Source organism: Glycine max, chromosome 2 (genome assembly GCF_000004515.6).
Source record: "Glycine max cultivar Williams 82 chromosome 2, Glycine_max_v4.0, whole genome shotgun sequence".
Classification (NCBI taxonomy): Eukaryota; Viridiplantae; Streptophyta; class Magnoliopsida; order Fabales; family Fabaceae; genus Glycine; species Glycine max.
In genome coordinates, this window is record NC_016089.4 from 10,265,146 (window position 1) to 10,282,942 (window position 17,797).

Consider the following 17,797-nt stretch of genomic DNA (forward strand, 5'->3'; position numbering starts at 1 on the left):
GACAAATGCATTTACTACAAATCTGTAAATAATATTTGCACTATCATATGTGTATATGTCGATGACCTTCTCATATTTGGTTCAAATATTCATGTAGTGAACTTTGATATGAAAGACCTCGGAGAAGCAAGTGTAATCCTTGGTATTAAGATTAATAGGTCAAAAGAGGGAATTTCTCTGGATCAATCTCACTACATTGAGAAGATCTTAAAGAAATATGACTACTTTGACTGTAAACCTGCTAGTACACCATATGATCCAAATGTAAAACTGTTTAAGAGCACTGGTGAAGGTATACGACAAACTGAGTATGCAAGTATCATTGGCAGCCTTAGGTATGCCACTGATTGTACTAGACCCGACATAGCCTATGTTGTGGGATTATTATGCAGGTCTATCAGTAGACCTAGTATGGAGCACTGACACGCTATTGAAAGGGTAATGAGGTACCTTAAAAGAACCATAAACCTTGAATTACATTATAAAAGGTTTCCCGTTGTACTTGAAAGATACAGCGATGCAGATTGGAACACTCTTTCAGATGATTCCAAAGCAACCAGCGGCTATATATTTAGCATAGCAGGTGGGGCTGTTTCTTGGAAGTCAAAGAAACAGACTATCTTAGCTCAGTCCACTATGGAATCTGAGATGATAGCACTAGCAACTGCTAGTGAGGAAGCAAGTTGGCTAAGAAGCTTACTTGCAGAGATTTCTTTATGGGAAAGACCGATACCAGCTGTGTTGATCCATTGTGATAGTACCGCGGCTATTGCAAAAATTGAGAACCGTTATTACAATGGTAAGAAATGATAGATACGTCGTAAGCACAACACTGTTAGAGAATTACTCTCAACATGAGTTGTTAAAGTGGATCACGTACGCACTGATGATAATTTAGCAGATCCTTTGACGAAAGGATTAGCTAGAGAGAAAGTCCATAACACTTCTAAAAGAATGGGACTATTGCCCTTACTGCGATGATTATTCATGATGGTAACCCGACCTAAATGACTGGAGATCCCAAGAACAAGATTCAATGGGTAATAACAAGTTATGAAGTGATATGAGATGAACATGCTGTTATAAGTGAAAGCAGCATGATTCCTGAAGTAACAAGAGGATGAGTTATGGAAAAAATTCATAATTCTTAATGAGATCTATGCCCTACATTGAATGGAGTACCTAGACTACAGGAGTACTCTTGATAGACTCACCTATGTGAATGTTGAAGTGGGGACCGCTTCATATGAAATTTTGGACAAAAATTTCTAGAGCGTTCACTATACCGGGATAGGCGTGCATGGCCTTTAACGCACGGGCTTTATAGAATACACCTATGAAAAGGTTGTGTGTGGTTTGATGTCGGAGATAGAGTTCAAGACTTCGAGTCACTCTAGTAAAATCTGAATCTTACTCACTATGCAAAGGTTCAAGTTGTATGACACCTTTGTTTATGCACAATTTTATGAAATCCTCGAAAATCTTCTTTTCAAATTTCAAGTGGGGGATTGTTAGAACAAATGAAAGTTTGAAAAAAAAAGGAAAAGAAAAAAAAAGCTTCAAGTCCCACATCGCTCAGGATAAACGCTTGAATAGTGTTTCATTCCATATATATAGAGCTCATTTCTTCTTTTTTCCTTGCCCCAGTTGAGAAGCATTTCCTCAACTTTTCTTTCTCCCTCCCATATTTCAGCCGATGCATTTCCGGCAAACTTCTCCCTCTTTCTTTCTGTCGCTCTAAAATTTTGGTTGCCTTTAAGAGTGACTTTGTAAGTCATATTTTTCGGTTGCCTTTAAGAGTGACTTTGTAAGTCATATTTTTCGGTTGGTTTTAAGAGTGACTTTTTAAGTCACATTTTTCGGTTGGCTATTAGAGTGACTTTTCAAGTCATATTTTCAGGTGACTTTAGAGTGACTTTTCAAGTCATACAAGAGGGTGTAATTCTAGAAAAGGTTCCCTCAGTGCAGTGGGAATCTTATACAGTGATCTGAGCTGTTTTATCCTGGGGACGTCGTGGTTGATAGTCTGCTTGCACAATTTTTGGCAGTGCCACGAAACGTCTTAAAGAAAGTGACATTGTCCGTGATTCAGCCAGTAATTTTTTCAGTTTGCCATAAACTATTGTTACAACAACTACAAAAACACACCAAGTATAATTTTTTTTCTTAAACTCAAGCCTATCGAACATAATTTCAAGGATAAGTTAGTGAGACGGGACGGATCACAAACACCCTTGAACAATTGCAAGAATATTAAATTGAAACAAATAGTGATTTTCTAGAGCAATTCAACAATTAAGCCTAATGCAAATATTGGGCTAGATAAGTTGGACAAATCACTTTGTATTTGAGATTTGACACGAAAAACGTGTTATTATCGCAAAGATTTGGTTTAATATATGTTTTAGGTTCATGTAAGTTAACACTTTTTCATTTTTGGTTTTTTTAAGTTTATTTTTTAAAAAATTTAGTCCATGTAAATTCATTTTTTAATTTTGGTCTCTATGATATATTTTATTTATTTATAGTTCTTATAAGTTTATGTTTTTTCAATCTTGATCTCTATAAGATTATATATTTTCATTTATAATTCTCATAAGTCCATATTTATAGAGATCAAAATTAAAAAAAAATACAAACTTGTAAGAACTAAAAATGTGTAAAATATCAAATGGGGATCACAGTTGAAATAGAAAAAACTTATAGGGATTAAAATTAAAAAATCAAACTTATAAGGACCAAAAATAAAAGCACTATCTTCCAAGACCAGAAACATATTTTAGCCTAATTTTTTTTTTTTAAAGTTGGTTATAGGGTCCTATTGTGAGAAAGTTGGCCAAGGCACTCGATATTCAAGATAATCAACACATGCATGTGTTGTTAGTGTAATATTTTTGTACTCTCATCAAGTAAAAATCACGTTAAGTATAACTTTTAAAATAATCATTACAAACACGATTATTTTATCATAGATAACAATCTAATTTTAATGGTATCCGATTCAAGCTGAGTATGCAACAACATAAAATAGTGAAAGGGAGAATTTTGTCGCCTATAAGTTCATAGATGAGTTACTGATCAGGCCAACACCAATTCTGTGGTGGACATTGCTATCTTCTAGTAGCAGTCATGACAATATGTCCAGCTATTTCATCATTTCAAAGATGGAAAATGCTCCTGTGGGGATTACTGGTAGTGGAATTTGTTGAGTCAATTTTATTTTTTTTACCAAAATTTTAAAAAGCTGGTCTATTTATTTCACAAAAGGCTTGTTCCTGAAATGTTGGGAATGGGTCATGGTCATGATTTTGGCAAATTCGAATAACTAACTAGTGACCGGGTTACATAATAGATGTTTGTATAAATTATTAACTTCGAAGTTCAGGTTCATTTTCATGTAATTAATGTAACTTGTTCATATTGCCTGTATTTTTTGACAAGGAAGTTTGTTGATGTAAATAATTTATAAAAAAAAGGTATATTGAACCTTGTGACTTGTGATAGTCGATATATTCTGATGGTTCTGAAATTTAAGCAGTAAGTAATTCAATCAATTGTGTATGCTGCATTAAACGTTTTTTTTCCTGAATATTTACCATTAATACAGTGGCGTAGGCCTTGAAATCAAGCAAATATTTTCTCATCCCGCTAAACTTTGTTATTAGATTAAATTGTATCAACTTACTTCAAATAAGATTTTGATCTCTTTGCTTTTCACCCATGACCCATCCTGCTATAATGTTTTTTTTTTCTCTTTTTAGATGGTAGTCTGTATAATTTGTATTCATCAATCACAGTATGGTCTTCTATTTTTCTGAAACGTTTGGTATCTATAATCTTTATTTGATTTGGACGCCATGAGATGAATTAAAAAAAGAGTAAAATAAAAAAAATGAAAAATAATAGAATCAAATAGCTGGAGATTATTCCATTTTAAGATAGAGAGATCACCGCAAGTGAATATAAAACACTTTAGTACACATGAACAAAAATCAAATATTGATCAACATGTTTTAAGGTTTTTTTTTTTAGAGAAAAAAACGGTTATACAATAATTTTATATTGTGATGTAATTATAATAAGATGGTTAATTTTTATAAAAATAAAATAAAATATATTTTCAATCCCTGTAAATATGAGAAACCTTGATTTCGTTCTTGTGAATTTTTTTATATATCGTTGGGCCTCATATTTTATAAACTATAAATGTGTTGGGACTGTGAGGATTAGCTGGCCCATTAGTTAATTAAATATTGACACTTAAAAACTCTTTCTGTTCTTCTTCCCTCTTCTTGGCCCGAAACCCCTCTCTCTCTCTCTCTCTCCTTCTTCTCATTCCACTCTCTCTCTCTCTCTTCCTAAACCCTAGCCTCGCCGGACCACCAACACCACCGCGTCAATCTGACCCAAACCTCCGCGCCCCTATCCACCAACAACTCCGGCGCACCTCCTAGCCAGCGTTGTCAAGATCAGCACAACCACACCTAGCCCCGAATCCAACCCACCACCTCCGACCAAACACCGCGCGCCCTCGTCACCATCAAAACTCCACCACCATAGCCCACCTCAACCCAAACACCTAAGCACCCACATCAAAACCCTCGTGCCACCCTTCGCCCTCACCTCGTCTGGCATCAGAATAGCACCGCACAAGCCGGGGTCGAGCCAGACGAGTGCGGCAAATCCTCCGGCGTCTCCATGATTAGAGATTTCTAATTTGGGAATTTGGATTTGGCTTGGCTACTTAGAGATGGTGGGCTTTTTGGTTGGAGGTGGTGGCTGTTTGGTTCAGGTTTGGTGGTGATGGTGGTTCAGGTGTGGTGGTGATGGTGGTGGCTTGTTTTTTTTATATTTATTTATAATTTGTGGCGGTTAGAAAACGCCACAAATTATATTATTGTATTTTTTATACAATTTGAGGCCGCTTTTAACTCCATAATTTCTTATTTTAAATTTTAAAATAAAAAATAATATCACTGATTGCATATAAAATATGAGGATAAAATGCGGACAAAAAATTTTACTATAAAAATCGAACTTTTTCATAATTATAAAGATCATAAACATATTTTATTCTTTATAAAATTATTTTAAAAATTATATCTACATTATAAAGATAAAACTTAAGATTTTATGCATAATATTCAAACTTTTGTATTATACTAAGCCAACCTGAATGGTTTTTATAAGAATTTATTGACGATAAAGTTGAGTCAACCTGATTTAACATTTCTATACGCATATTATCAAAATGTAAAGAAAATAAAATTATTTTAAAAGTATGCAAGTTAATTTATTTGATAAATAATTATTTTAAAGATCTACAAAATTGTTCTAATCAAAATAAAAAATTGTTTTAATAATGAATTTTTAAAAAAATTCTGTTATATTTAATGTTGATGAAAGAAATTTAAATATTAATATGAAGTTATGGAAAGTCAAAATCTCCTTATTTGAATAACTAATTAAGAAATAAATTAATTTTAATTTGATTTATTTTTTTATATAAATTTATAGTAAATGCCATATATAAGAAAAATACACGACTTTATAAGAAAATATAGTATAATTGGACTATGACTTCATCTAATATAAGAACGAGTTTTTAAATTTAATTATAGGTGTGAATAGGAAATTTTAAAATGAAAAAAATTAAAATAATTGTAGTTGAGATTTTACGGTAAAATAATCTTAATATAAAAGGAAATTTAAAAATAATTAATAACTTTAATTTTAAAATACAAAGTTGAATGCTAAATAATAGCAAGATTACGCGTAAAAAAATGTTTTACATTTAAGAATGGAGATTCAGATATAAAACAATACAAGAGTTAATGGTTGGTAATCCTCTTATAAAAATTAACATTACAGGGTGTAACATTATCTTTTTAAATAACAAAATACTTTGAAATCCAAAATAAATCAAATTAATAAATTTTATATAAAAGAAAGTGAGTGGTGCCACTAGTATTCTGCAGCAGATACACCAAAAAAAAAAGTATTCTGCAGCAGTTACGCACGTAAGCAATAGCATAGACTATTAAACTGTCATGGACTCATGGTTGTTTAGTCTTATTCAGTGCTTGTATTTGAGTTCTAGTGACGAGAAATGCTAACGGTACTCTCTTACATTCTTCCTTGAAAGACTCTATTTTTTGGTTAAAATTTATTCTTGGAAGGAGAATTTATTGTCTACAGTAATTCTCTTCAGTCCAAACAAATTAGTTTATGTAACATAGACTAATTAATATAATAAGACATAAAGAGAATGAGTATATACTTTTCTGATACTCTGCCTTTTCAGTTTGTAACCTTCCATTTCTGTCTATAAATTCACCAATTCCCTATACCATTCCATAATTGTGGCATCCACTCAAAGTTAAAACCACAAAAATCACACTCCTTAATTATCCCGTCAATTCCTCCCTTTGAGAAGAAAAGAGAGGCCAAATGGAGTTTAAGGGATCCGTTTTTATTAAGCTTCTGCTGCTGCTACACTTCTTCTCGGTTCTATGTGCTTCTCAGGACTTTGATTTCTTCTACTTTGTTCAGCAGGTAATATATAATTTCAGTGAAAGATTTGTGCTATAAGGAATTTCTTAATCAAATCAATATTTGAAATTTTTACTTTTTGCAGTGGCCAGGATCATATTGTGACACACAGAAGAGTTGTTGCTACCCCACAAAAGGGAAGCCTGCTGCAGATTTTGGCATTCATGGTCTGTGGCCTAATTACAATGATGGCAAATACCCATCTAACTGTGATCCTAACAACCCTTTCGATCCATCTGGGGTACTTCATTCTGCACCTATTGAATTTTTCATTTTATCTTGTGTAGCCTCCAAAACTGTCCTTTTATTAACCTTGTAATTCTCATATCTCAACTTCTTCATTTACAAATCAAACGATTGATAATGAATCCTGTCCATAATTTGTTAATGTGCATATAATAAAGGGTAAAATGTGTTTTAGTCCATGTAATTTTGGTAAAAATTAGTATTAGTTCCTGTACTTTGACTTCAACCATTTTGGTTACTAAACTTTATAAAAGCAATAATTTTTGTCCCTCATCTCCAATGGTTTTTACCGTGATAAATGATAAAAACCACTATTTTTTTGTAAATTCAGAAATAATTTTTTATCAGTTAAAGTTCGAAGGCTAAAATCAAATTTCAGTTTAACTGAAAGACGGAAAACATTTTACCCTACAATAAATTTTGAATCAAAAGGACTTATGGCCTCATAATCATTGTATGCAATTTAAAATTCATAAAGTTTGTTTGGTTATTATCCCCTCACAAGACAAAAGCTTTCTGAAGTTCAACTTTTTTTAAATGTCATTTTTATATTCAGGAACAGAAAGGTGATGTCCATCCCTCGCTAGAAAACTTGGTCTATTTTTGCTATGGTGGAACCCACCCAATAACAAAGAGTATATTAAGAACATTGTGTATTGTTAGAATTCTCAAGTATTTGTATGCGTCTTAATGGAAACTTCTTTCAAGTTTATTGTAAAGTTCAAATTAGATGGTCATGCCATAACCGCTACGTAGAGAAAAGCTTAAATAAAAAAATACTTCTAAACCTCAAATCATAATCTCAATATATTTTAATTCTGAAAAGTATTTTTTCTCTATGATGATTAATTTTGCCACTAATTTGTCTTTATATATAATGACAGATTTCTGATCTCACTAGTAGTTTAGAAAGTAATTGGCCCACACTGGCATGCCCAAGTGGGGATGGGATAGAATTCTGGACCCATGAATGGGACATACATGGCACTTGTTCAGAGTCAGTCCTTAAGCAACACGATTATTTTGAAGCAGCTCTCAACCTTAAACAAAAAGCCAACCTCCTCCAAGCTCTTACAAGTGCAGGTACATGTTAAAACTTTGTTAATCCAATGAATAAACAATATATGCATTGATATTATCGAGTCTGTGAATTAATTAATGTGTGGTTATTTTTACTTAACTAATGATATATAAATTGAGTCTTGAATATGTGAGTTTAAATTCTAGTATGCAGGTACATTAAATATTTAAAAGAAAAATTTTACCTCCTATAACAATCTTATTTGATTGAAATAAAATTGACTTCAATGTGTGATCTAGATAAAAAATTATATCCAGTATAAATGCTTATTACATAGTAATTGAATTATAATGTATGTCTATTAAACTCTAAGCATTTTAGAGTTTAATTTATATATATAATTTAAAAAAATTACACATACAATCAGAATTTACTTTATTGCTAGGTCATACTAATAAATAAAAAAATGTGATAAAGTGATCAAACCTTACTATACTATACTTATGTATAACTAAATTAAACTCATATTAACTCACTAGAGTCTGCCTAGATAGTGGTCGATATTTGATAGATGTATGAGAATTTAGGTTTGATTGCTATTTATACAATATGCTTTTACGAAATCATTGTGAAACATGCATTCTTTGTTGTCAGGGATACAAGCAGATGGACAATCCTACAGCTTGAGCGAAATCAAAGGGGCTATAGAGGGTGCAATTGGGTTTACTCCATTCATTGAGTGCAATGTGGACTCATCAGGAAACAGCCAGCTATACCAAGTTTACTTGTGTGTGAACACTTCTGGGTCAGACTTCATTGAATGCCCTGTGTTCCCTAGGGGCAAATGTGGCTCAGACATTGAGTTCCCATCTTTTTAGTTTCTAAGACAATGTTTATACCAAGTTAATAATTTACTGATATTTGAATGTGTGATGTTGTTGTCCTTTTCATATCCAATAGTAGTGATCAACTGAAAGTGCTTAATTCAATAAAATGGTGTATACAATTATAGCCAACAGTTGTGCAACTTCTTGTTTCCAAGTTGAGTTAAAATATGAAGCTAATTAACAACCATTGGAAAGGAATAAGTATGGAGTACACTAACAATTGGTGATTTTATCTGTTCAGCTAATGAATTAAAAAGTGTTGAAAACACACCATGCTATTGTAAATTCAACTGAAATTTAATCTATTCAATTACCTCTGCATCTTTTTTTTTTTTTGTTTAACAATAATTGTCCAAATTAATTAATTTTGAAAGAAAAGGTAGCAGATTTTGATGAATCAATGAAAGAATACGATAAAGACAAAACTCTGATAATATACAATACAAACAGTAACAATAAACTATAAAATTGCAAAGAGACGACGAAACCAAAACATAACGTATTAAATTGACGGAAAACTAAAATTTTAAGGGAAAATAGTATTTACTATTTAGGCACCTTAAACTTTTTTTTATATAAATAGATATTTAAAACTTTAATTTTGTTTCAGTTGATGCCTAAACCTTAAACTAAAACTTTATTTTTCAAATAGATATCATGAACTTTTATTTTGGTTCAATCAATCCTTAAACTTTATGTCTTTGTAACTAGACATCTAATTTCAATTTCATATCAATTATTTCTTAAAATTGACCTATTTCATAAATAATATCTTATATTAAATTGGTGTTAAATTAGTTTGTAGGTCCTGGTATTATTACAAATTTTTTAATTAGATTCTTATGCTTTATTTTTTTAATTGGATCTCTATATTAATTTTAAATTTGTTACCAAGTCCCTTCCGTCATCCTTCATTTGAGATCCGTTGGGAATTCTAATGTGCCAAGGTTACATGGATTTTTTAATTTTTATTATTTATAAAAAGAATTGGAAAAATTTAAATTGCGTTGTGGTTGATGGTTTGGTGCTCCAGGAACATAAGAGATTATGGGGGTGCAAACAACATTGGACACAAAATATGGATTAATCATATAGCATTCATGTTTTAGGTTTGGCACTATGATTTGTGTCCATTGGGAGATAATGAACTAGTTGTGAATGAAGGTGGAGGCACAACAATGTGCAAAACACATCATAAAACAATTAAATAATTTTATATGCATCAACAACATCATTTAAATTGACATAGAATCACATTTGATATTTACATGTGAAGAAATTATTAGATGTTTTAAGACTATCACGTCATTCATGATAACAACCTATAATCACATGATACATGGACGATCAAAGATATATTTATTAAATTAGATATATAATTAGTCATTACCTAACAATAATTAATTGTATTATCCCACAATTTAATGGATCTTAATCAGTTAAAAATATTGAGTTATCTATATATCACACGATTATTGATTGGAATCATGAATGATGTGATAGTTTTGGACCATTTAATAATTTATCTTGCATGTGTGTATATGATAAAATATTTTGTTAAATCTAAGAGATTTCTCATGATAAATTAATATATGGACCTTATTACAAATTTAAAATTCACACAGGAATCCTATTTAAAAAAATAAAAGATAGGGACATAATTAAAAAATTTGAAATAATATGAGAACCTGTAGACTAATTTAACCTTAAATTAATAACAAAATTAAATCTCTTTATTTATTTCATAATCTATTTATTAATTTGCAGAAAAAACATTTATTAATTTTTATTTTTATAAATCACTTTTTCGAACATAATAAAATTTAGAATTAAAAAATCAAATAATTTTTTCATTAATGCTATAATTTTCCCTTATTATATATATCTTCTAAATTTATATTGTTTATTATATGTTAAATAAGGAAAAATGAGTTGTAACAAAAAATACGATTAACATTTAAGAAACATAACTTGAAAAAAAAAATAGTAAAAATTAAATTTTAAAGATCAATTGAAATGCAATTAAAGTTCAAAGTTTCTATTTATAGAAAAGTTTAAGTTTAAATATCAATCATAATAAATTTAAAGATCACGGTGTCTATTTACAAAAGAAGTAAAAGTTTAAGTATTAATTGAAAGTTAAAGTTTAAGGTGTTTTTTTTTATAAAAAAATAAGTAAAGTTTAAGGGGACTTAATGCTCTTTATCCAAAATTTAAATCAAAAGAGATAATTGAATTTTTTTTTGGACAAAAGAGAAATGATATTTTAAAATAAGCATATAGCATATATAATCTTTTTTGGTACATATTGTATATATAATCTAAATCTATTTATAGATATTTTTTTAAGAACACATATATCCTTTATCCTCTGCATAGAGATTAAGATTATACAACAATTTCTTCCATAGGCTAGTGTAGTAGCTTTATGAATAATAAAACTATTTTTTTAATATTTAATACGACTATATATACTGAAATTTATTAATAACGTAGTATTTATATAAATATTTAAATAAAATTTTTTTCATTGAATAGTATTAAATATTATCTGTAGATATTTTTGAATGAACACAAATCTAACACTTCATCCTTCATCCTTACACATAGCTAATAAAAAATTGACAAGTTATAAATATAAAAAGAAAATATTCATCATTTATTAAAATTAATCTGATTCCTTACAAAAAGTTATACGGTCAAACGAGCTTATAAAATTTTCAAAGAAACTTATATGCTCTCCAAATATCGTACGTACCAAACATACTCAAAGCGATTTCATTACACTAAAAGTCATTTGTGGAGCTAATTAATATGTATTTTAACAACAAATCAATAATATAAATGATTACTAAAATATTTAGCAACAAAATTAATATTGGATTATAGTCAAGGATCCTTAAAAATATTATTAACAATTATAGCAAGTGTCAGTATTTTTTTTTAGAAAAAAATACTAATAATATACTCTTTTGAACATATTTTCTTTTATTGATTGAAATTTATTAAAAATTATGAATTTCACATCTTATTAAATAATTTTCTTTCATAATTTTCAATAAATTCCAACCAATAATATTGTGTGTTAGGAAAAATGTGTTAAAGAGTGTAATGTTTCTACTTGCTAGCACTCATTTTTTTTATTGTCAGTAAAAATATGTTTTATTAGCTTTCATCTATTATAAATTATTTTTTAACAAACTAATTAATATTCATTTACAATAAAAATTATAGTTCAAAAAGAGTTTTGCAAGTCATTAATTTATTGTCACTTTATAATTAGCGCGGAAAACAAATTATGTTGTAGTGTATCACAAGTTATTCCTTGTAGATATGGATCCATTGCATATAACATGAGGCTAGGAACGTACGCAGCATATGGTTCATGCTTGTTACTTGTTACATGGCATGTGAACACGAAAACATTCAATTGGAACACGTCAATGTTCAACAATTAAACCAACTATACTTAACATCATTTTAACTAAAAATAGTTGATATGATCTTTGTGGTCCATTTTCATTAATCAATGAAAGATTCCAATTATATTTTCATGCATTTGATAATTTTTATTTTAAACGTTTTAACCAGAAGAACGATTCCCAAACCAATGGTCTTGCACTTTTACTAACGTGGACATTTTCAAAACACAATTTAAAATAGGGAAAATTAATCAATGGGATTAAGTTTACAGAAAGGGGTTAGTCTCCCACAACTCTTTATGCTTGAAAGCATTACAACATGACTCTCTTATATGTTTAAAAATATTATATTATCATTTCCTCATATATTATGCTAACACTTTTTATAAGGTTGATTGCATGATTAATAAGAGAAATGAAAGGGAGAAATGTCACATATTTGATTCCTATTAACAAAAGATTTATATAAAAAACAAGAAATATATATAATTATACAAAATCTCAAGAGATGATTAATTAATGTAATCTGCTCTTTAAAATATCATCTAAAATCAAATTTGGACATGGAAATAATAATTGCAACTATACGAGAAGAAGATATTGTGATAAGAACAGACAAGAATTAGTTGCATATATATATAGGGGAAAGATAGTTGATATTATTTCTTTGTTGCTAAAATCACGATCGACACGCCAAACAGCCCCTCCATTTGACTTACTTGCACGCAAGACCACCAAACTTCCCTTGCCACAAAGCTTCATACAAGCATATATTATAAACAAGACTTTACGTCTTAAACATTGTAAAGAAACAAGATTAAAATAATGTCCTTATATCCGTTACTAAAATGTTCTTATTTGAAGTTTGCCGGTAAATTTTCAAAAGCATTTTTAATTCACCCATAATAAATGATAGCCCAAGTCCTTGCCACGTAGAGGTAGAAAAAAGTAAAACAGACTTGATAAATATGCGATTATTGGTACGTTAGGTGCCTTACAAAGTTGACCCCATAAAATTCATTAAACATTTTTTTTTTTAAATTTTTTAATCAAACTTTCTTAATTATATAGTTGAGATGAGAGATGACATGACTATATATGTACGTGTTTTAATTTTCTACGTACAGAGTAATTATATATAAAATTAGACTTTAAAACTATAAGTATCGACTCTTAAAAAAAACCATAAGTATCAATCGGTCAATTTAATCTTTAAAATTATAAAAATATTATTTTAGTATTTGAAATTATAACAATAAAGACTAAAATGATTAACATTTGGTAATTTCAAAAATTGAAATGATATTTTTATATAATTTAAGAAACTTGATTAACCTATACTTAAAAAAAAAACTAGATTAACCGATCGATAGTTATAAAATTCTAAAAACTAATTTGATGTATTGTTGTTTTTCTTTACGTGTAAAAGTGTTAATTTGTATATGAATATGTAAAAGTGTTAATTTTAGAAACTAATTTGTCAATTTAATCAATAAAATTATAAAAAAATTACTTTAGTATTTTAAATTATAACAATAAAGACTAAAATGATTAGCATTTGGTAATTTCAAAAATTGAAAAGCTATTTTTATATAATTTCAGAAACTAGATTAACTAGTACTTAAAATTATGGAAACTAATTTTGATGTATTGTTGTTTTTATATGCGTGTAAAAGAGTTAATTTGTACGTATATTAATAGAAAAATGTTATATAAAAAAGAAATGTTAGATATCATAAATGGTCGTGTTGTTTGAAGGAGTTGATGTGTACCAAATCACCCACCCTCATTTTTGGTCTCCTTTCGTGTTTCTTCCATTAGAAAATGACATTCAGAAAAGAAAAAAAACTTAACCAAGTGATCGAGGGTGTTAATTTTTAACCACTTGTTATTTTCTAATTGGGACAACAGGGAAGGAAACGAACAGTAAAACAAGTTATTTCAACTTGTTGCTATGCTATCCGTTAATGGATAATGTTCTCAATGTGAATTATATCAAATATGTATTAGGTTTGGAAGTTAGTTAATAAACATATTTGATATAGTTTATTACTATTGGTAGGTATAAAGTAAGTGGATAAATATTTTTAGTTAATGAAAAATCATATTTAATTAATTAGTTAGCCAATATTGACAACCTTGGAGGGCACGTTGTGGTTTTCGTGGATAACCTTTGTACACTTTCCACGATACATATGTATGCACTTAACAAGTTATTAGAAAAAGAGTGTGATATGATTCGCATATCCCATAACATGCCTTACAAGCTATTTGTACGTTTCATTAATTGTAAACACATATTATATCACTTTCGGGCCTATAAAAAGATCACTTTATATCAACAATATTATTTCCTTTTGCTTGTGTGAAGTGCCAAAGTTCATATTAAGAGAGAAAGAGAGAGAGAGATAGAAGGGAAAAAAGCATCAAAGATCATGAAACCCAACTTTTCCTTTTTATCTAAGCTTTTGATACTGCAATATCTATCAGTTTTATGCATTTCTCAGGAATTTGATTTCTTCTACTTTGTTCAGCAGGTAAGTCATGATGAGTTCTGCATATTATAACGTTGAATAGTTTAGTGTTTCATTTTCTTTCTTTTTTATTTCTACTGGATTCATTTATGTATGTCTTTGTGTATTCACATTTTATTCTGATTAATTTCACGTATCATGCAGTGGCCAGGAGCATACTGTGACACAAAGCAGAGCTGCTGCTATCCTAAGACTGGGAAACCTGCTGCTGATTTCAGCATTCATGGACTCTGGCCTAACTTCAAGGATGGCTCATGGCCCTCAAACTGTGACCCTGACAGTGTCTTTGATAAATCTCAGGTATTTTGAAAAGCATAAAAAACCATATATATATATATATGTGTGTGTGTTTTGAAAAAATTGATGATAAAAGATGAATTGGCATGCAGGACAAATTATTAGGTAGCCAGATCATTGTGATTTCAATTAATCTTTATATGACACATGTCATGTTGAGATTAATCAGACTATATAAACACATAATAGTTAAAAGACTATTTAATAATTTCTCTTTCAGAAGTCGAGGTATAAATTATTTACACTTAAACTATGAGCCAATGAAGGGTTTTCAAGTAATTAGGATTTGGTAACCAGCACAAATGCAATTGATTGATTAAGAATGCTTTTAGTGTACAGAAGTTTATGATGGACTAAAAATTGTAGTAATAAAAAACATAGATCATAATAACTAGACGGATTATTAAAGGAGGGTTTAGGACTGACTCTGTGCATAGTAATCTTGATCATCTAATATGATATATTCATGATATCCAGAGCAATGCTGTGTTTGGCCTTAAACAATCTGAAAAATATTGGTGTTGGAAGAGACAAAAGTTAATATAAGTAGGCAAACCATGTCATGGCCCTCCATAAGTAAATAGCTTAATTTCTGTTGCTCTGAGACATTTATTTTGGTAACCAACTTTAATTAGTGTGATGGAAATTTAATACCTAGGCATTTCATCAATTTTCTTGATATACATGAAGTTGAATCAGCTAAAAAGTATGGATCTAGATCTCGCAAAAGAGTAAAATTAAATTAAAATAAGCTAAGCTCATTTTTTTAAAAAAAATAAAAGAAATAAAAGGGAAGGAAGAAGAAGAAGATACCTAATCAATAACCTTATATAATCATATCACTAATTTTTAAAACGAGTATGCATTTGAATTTAATAATTGGTGTAGATCTCAGACCTCATTAGCAACATGGAGAAGGATTGGCCATCCCTGAGCTGCCCAAGTAGCAATGGCATGAGGTTCTGGTCACACGAATGGGAAAAACATGGTACTTGTGCAGAATCTGAGCTTGATCAGCGTGAGTACTTTGAAACAACTCTCAAACTGAAGCAAAAAGTTAACCTCCTTCGGATCCTCAAGAATGCAGGTGCACAACACTTTCACTTCCTTGTTTCTTTTTATGTAGCATTTAAAGTTAATTATAACACACATATTAAAACTAAGAGAAAATAAACAATGTAAAAGTGTTTTGCCCCGTATGACCATTAAACTCTTAAATTGATATCATTTACAATTTCTTAATCTATCATTCATCTTATTTATTATTTTGACATCTAACCACCGAGAATGAGCTAGCAATAAAGTTTTCTAACTCAAGCAATAGTTTCAAGTCCTAAGTATTCTGCAGTGAAGATAAAAATATTTTGATATCTAATATATTTTACAAAACTATAGTTGATAAATAATCATTAATGTTATTTGAAGTTTTAAAATAACAAATAAATAGAAATATACATTTTCTTAAAAGAAATAATTTTATCAAGCATTCTAATGCAATTAATGAATTTCAGGGATTGAGCCAGATGATGAAATTTACACCCTAGAAAGGGTTACAGAAGCTATAAAAAAAGGCACTGGGTTTACCCCAGGGATAGAGTGCAATAGAGATTCAGCTCGTAATAGTCAACTTTACCAAGTGTACATGTGCGTGGACACTTCTGGGTCAAATCTCATTGAGTGCCCTGTGCTTCCAAGGAGCAGATGTGGTGAACAAATTCAATTCCCCAAATTTTAAGAAGAAAATTTAGTTCGGTAAAATTGACATGTAATTTCCCCATTGCATTTGTCTTCAAAGTAATAAATGTTCGCAACGAGGCCTTCTAATGTCCTCCCACTGCATTTGGAGGACGGAACAGCCCCAAGTTTTTTAAGTCATTCATGTATTAATCTTAATACAAAATTTAGCGGTTGAGTTCTGTTTAAGAATTCAATATCAAGTTCAAGGTGAATTTTAATTACATGGTATCAAACCCTTAGTCTACCGATATAGTACAAGATATACGCTTTTTTTTTATTTATTATTATCATGATATTAGTATAAAATATTTATTAATTTTGTTAATGGTTAAATTTTGTTGAAAAATTAGATTAGTCACCTTTAATAAAATTTCTTCTCCCATCGAGACTCGAACTCGAGATATTATTTTAAAAAAATCAAGCTTAGTTCCACAAAGACTAACAACATATTATTCACTGATTTATGAATATGTTCAACAAAACTATTTGAAAATCTAATTGATAGTTGGGAGTTGAAAAATTCATTTATTAAATTAAAAATATTTAGTAAAATTAACTATTGAAATGACTAAAAAGAGTAAAATTACATAAAATAATAAAATCATTATTTGCTTAAAAAAGGTAACAAAGAAAATAAATAAATACATTGAGAATAAAAATGGAGAAAATATAAAAAAGTAAAAAACTAGTGTTTCAAAAAATATTAAAAACTACTGAAAAACTATTAAAAAGATTTGTTTATCAAACAACTAAGGAAAATATTTTCTCAAATATAATCATCTGTTGTGAGATTTTCTCTCTATATATATATATATATATATATATATATATATATATATATATATATATATATATATATATATATATATATATATATTATCGAAACTTAAATATGAGATATTATTTAAAAGAATCAAGTTAACTTATTTATAGACACACTAACGGCATGTTGATTATATATTCAATCTTTTATATCATTTCACTTATTCTTCGTGATATTAGGTTTATTATGTATTTAAAAGATAATAAAATTGTAGACTAATTAGTTAATTGAAATTCACTTTTAACGATATTAGCTATAACAACGATCGAGAATCATAG

At 29.3% G+C, this 17,797-nt stretch overlaps 2 protein-coding genes across 2 annotated transcripts; both read left to right on the forward strand.

The window, feature by feature from the left end:
- The first annotated feature begins 6,346 nt into the window (after positions 1-6,346).
- On the forward strand, positions 6,347-8,838 carry LOC100782011 (ribonuclease 1). Its single transcript, XM_003518684.5, has 4 exons — positions 6,347-6,555; positions 6,638-6,793; positions 7,683-7,881; positions 8,474-8,838. The coding sequence occupies exons 1-4, from the start codon at positions 6,451-6,453 to the stop codon at positions 8,695-8,697; spliced, it is 684 nt and encodes a 227-aa protein (XP_003518732.1). The 5' UTR covers positions 6,347-6,450; the 3' UTR covers positions 8,698-8,838.
- Positions 8,839-14,477: 5,639 nt separating this feature from the next.
- Positions 14,478-16,906, forward strand: LOC100306447 (putative ribonuclease T2). The gene is made up of 4 exons (NM_001248254.2): positions 14,478-14,665; positions 14,807-14,962; positions 15,848-16,046; positions 16,471-16,906. The coding sequence occupies exons 1-4, from the start codon at positions 14,564-14,566 to the stop codon at positions 16,692-16,694; spliced, it is 681 nt and encodes a 226-aa protein (NP_001235183.1). The 5' UTR covers positions 14,478-14,563; the 3' UTR covers positions 16,695-16,906.
- The last annotated feature ends 891 nt before the right edge of the window (positions 16,907-17,797 follow it).

What these genes read in the sequence shown, in the direction of transcription:
- LOC100782011 (XM_003518684.5), top strand. Translation starts at nt 6,451, where the DNA reads ATGGAGTTTAAGGGATCCGTTTTTATTAAGCTTCTGCTGCTGCTACAC. An exon ending in TCTTCTACTTTGTTCAGCAG is followed by an intron (nt 6,556 to 6,637) that starts GTAATATATAAT and finishes TACTTTTTGCAG; the next exon opens with TGGCCAGGATCATATTGTGA. An exon ending in ACCCTTTCGATCCATCTGGG is followed by an intron (nt 6,794 to 7,682) that starts GTACTTCATTCT and finishes ATATAATGACAG; the next exon opens with ATTTCTGATCTCACTAGTAG.
- LOC100306447 (NM_001248254.2), top strand. Translation starts at nt 14,564, where the DNA reads ATGAAACCCAACTTTTCCTTTTTATCTAAGCTTTTGATACTGCAATAT. An exon ending in TCTTCTACTTTGTTCAGCAG is followed by an intron (nt 14,666 to 14,806) that starts GTAAGTCATGAT and finishes CGTATCATGCAG; the next exon opens with TGGCCAGGAGCATACTGTGA. An exon ending in GTGTCTTTGATAAATCTCAG is followed by an intron (nt 14,963 to 15,847) that starts GTATTTTGAAAA and finishes TAATTGGTGTAG; the next exon opens with ATCTCAGACCTCATTAGCAA.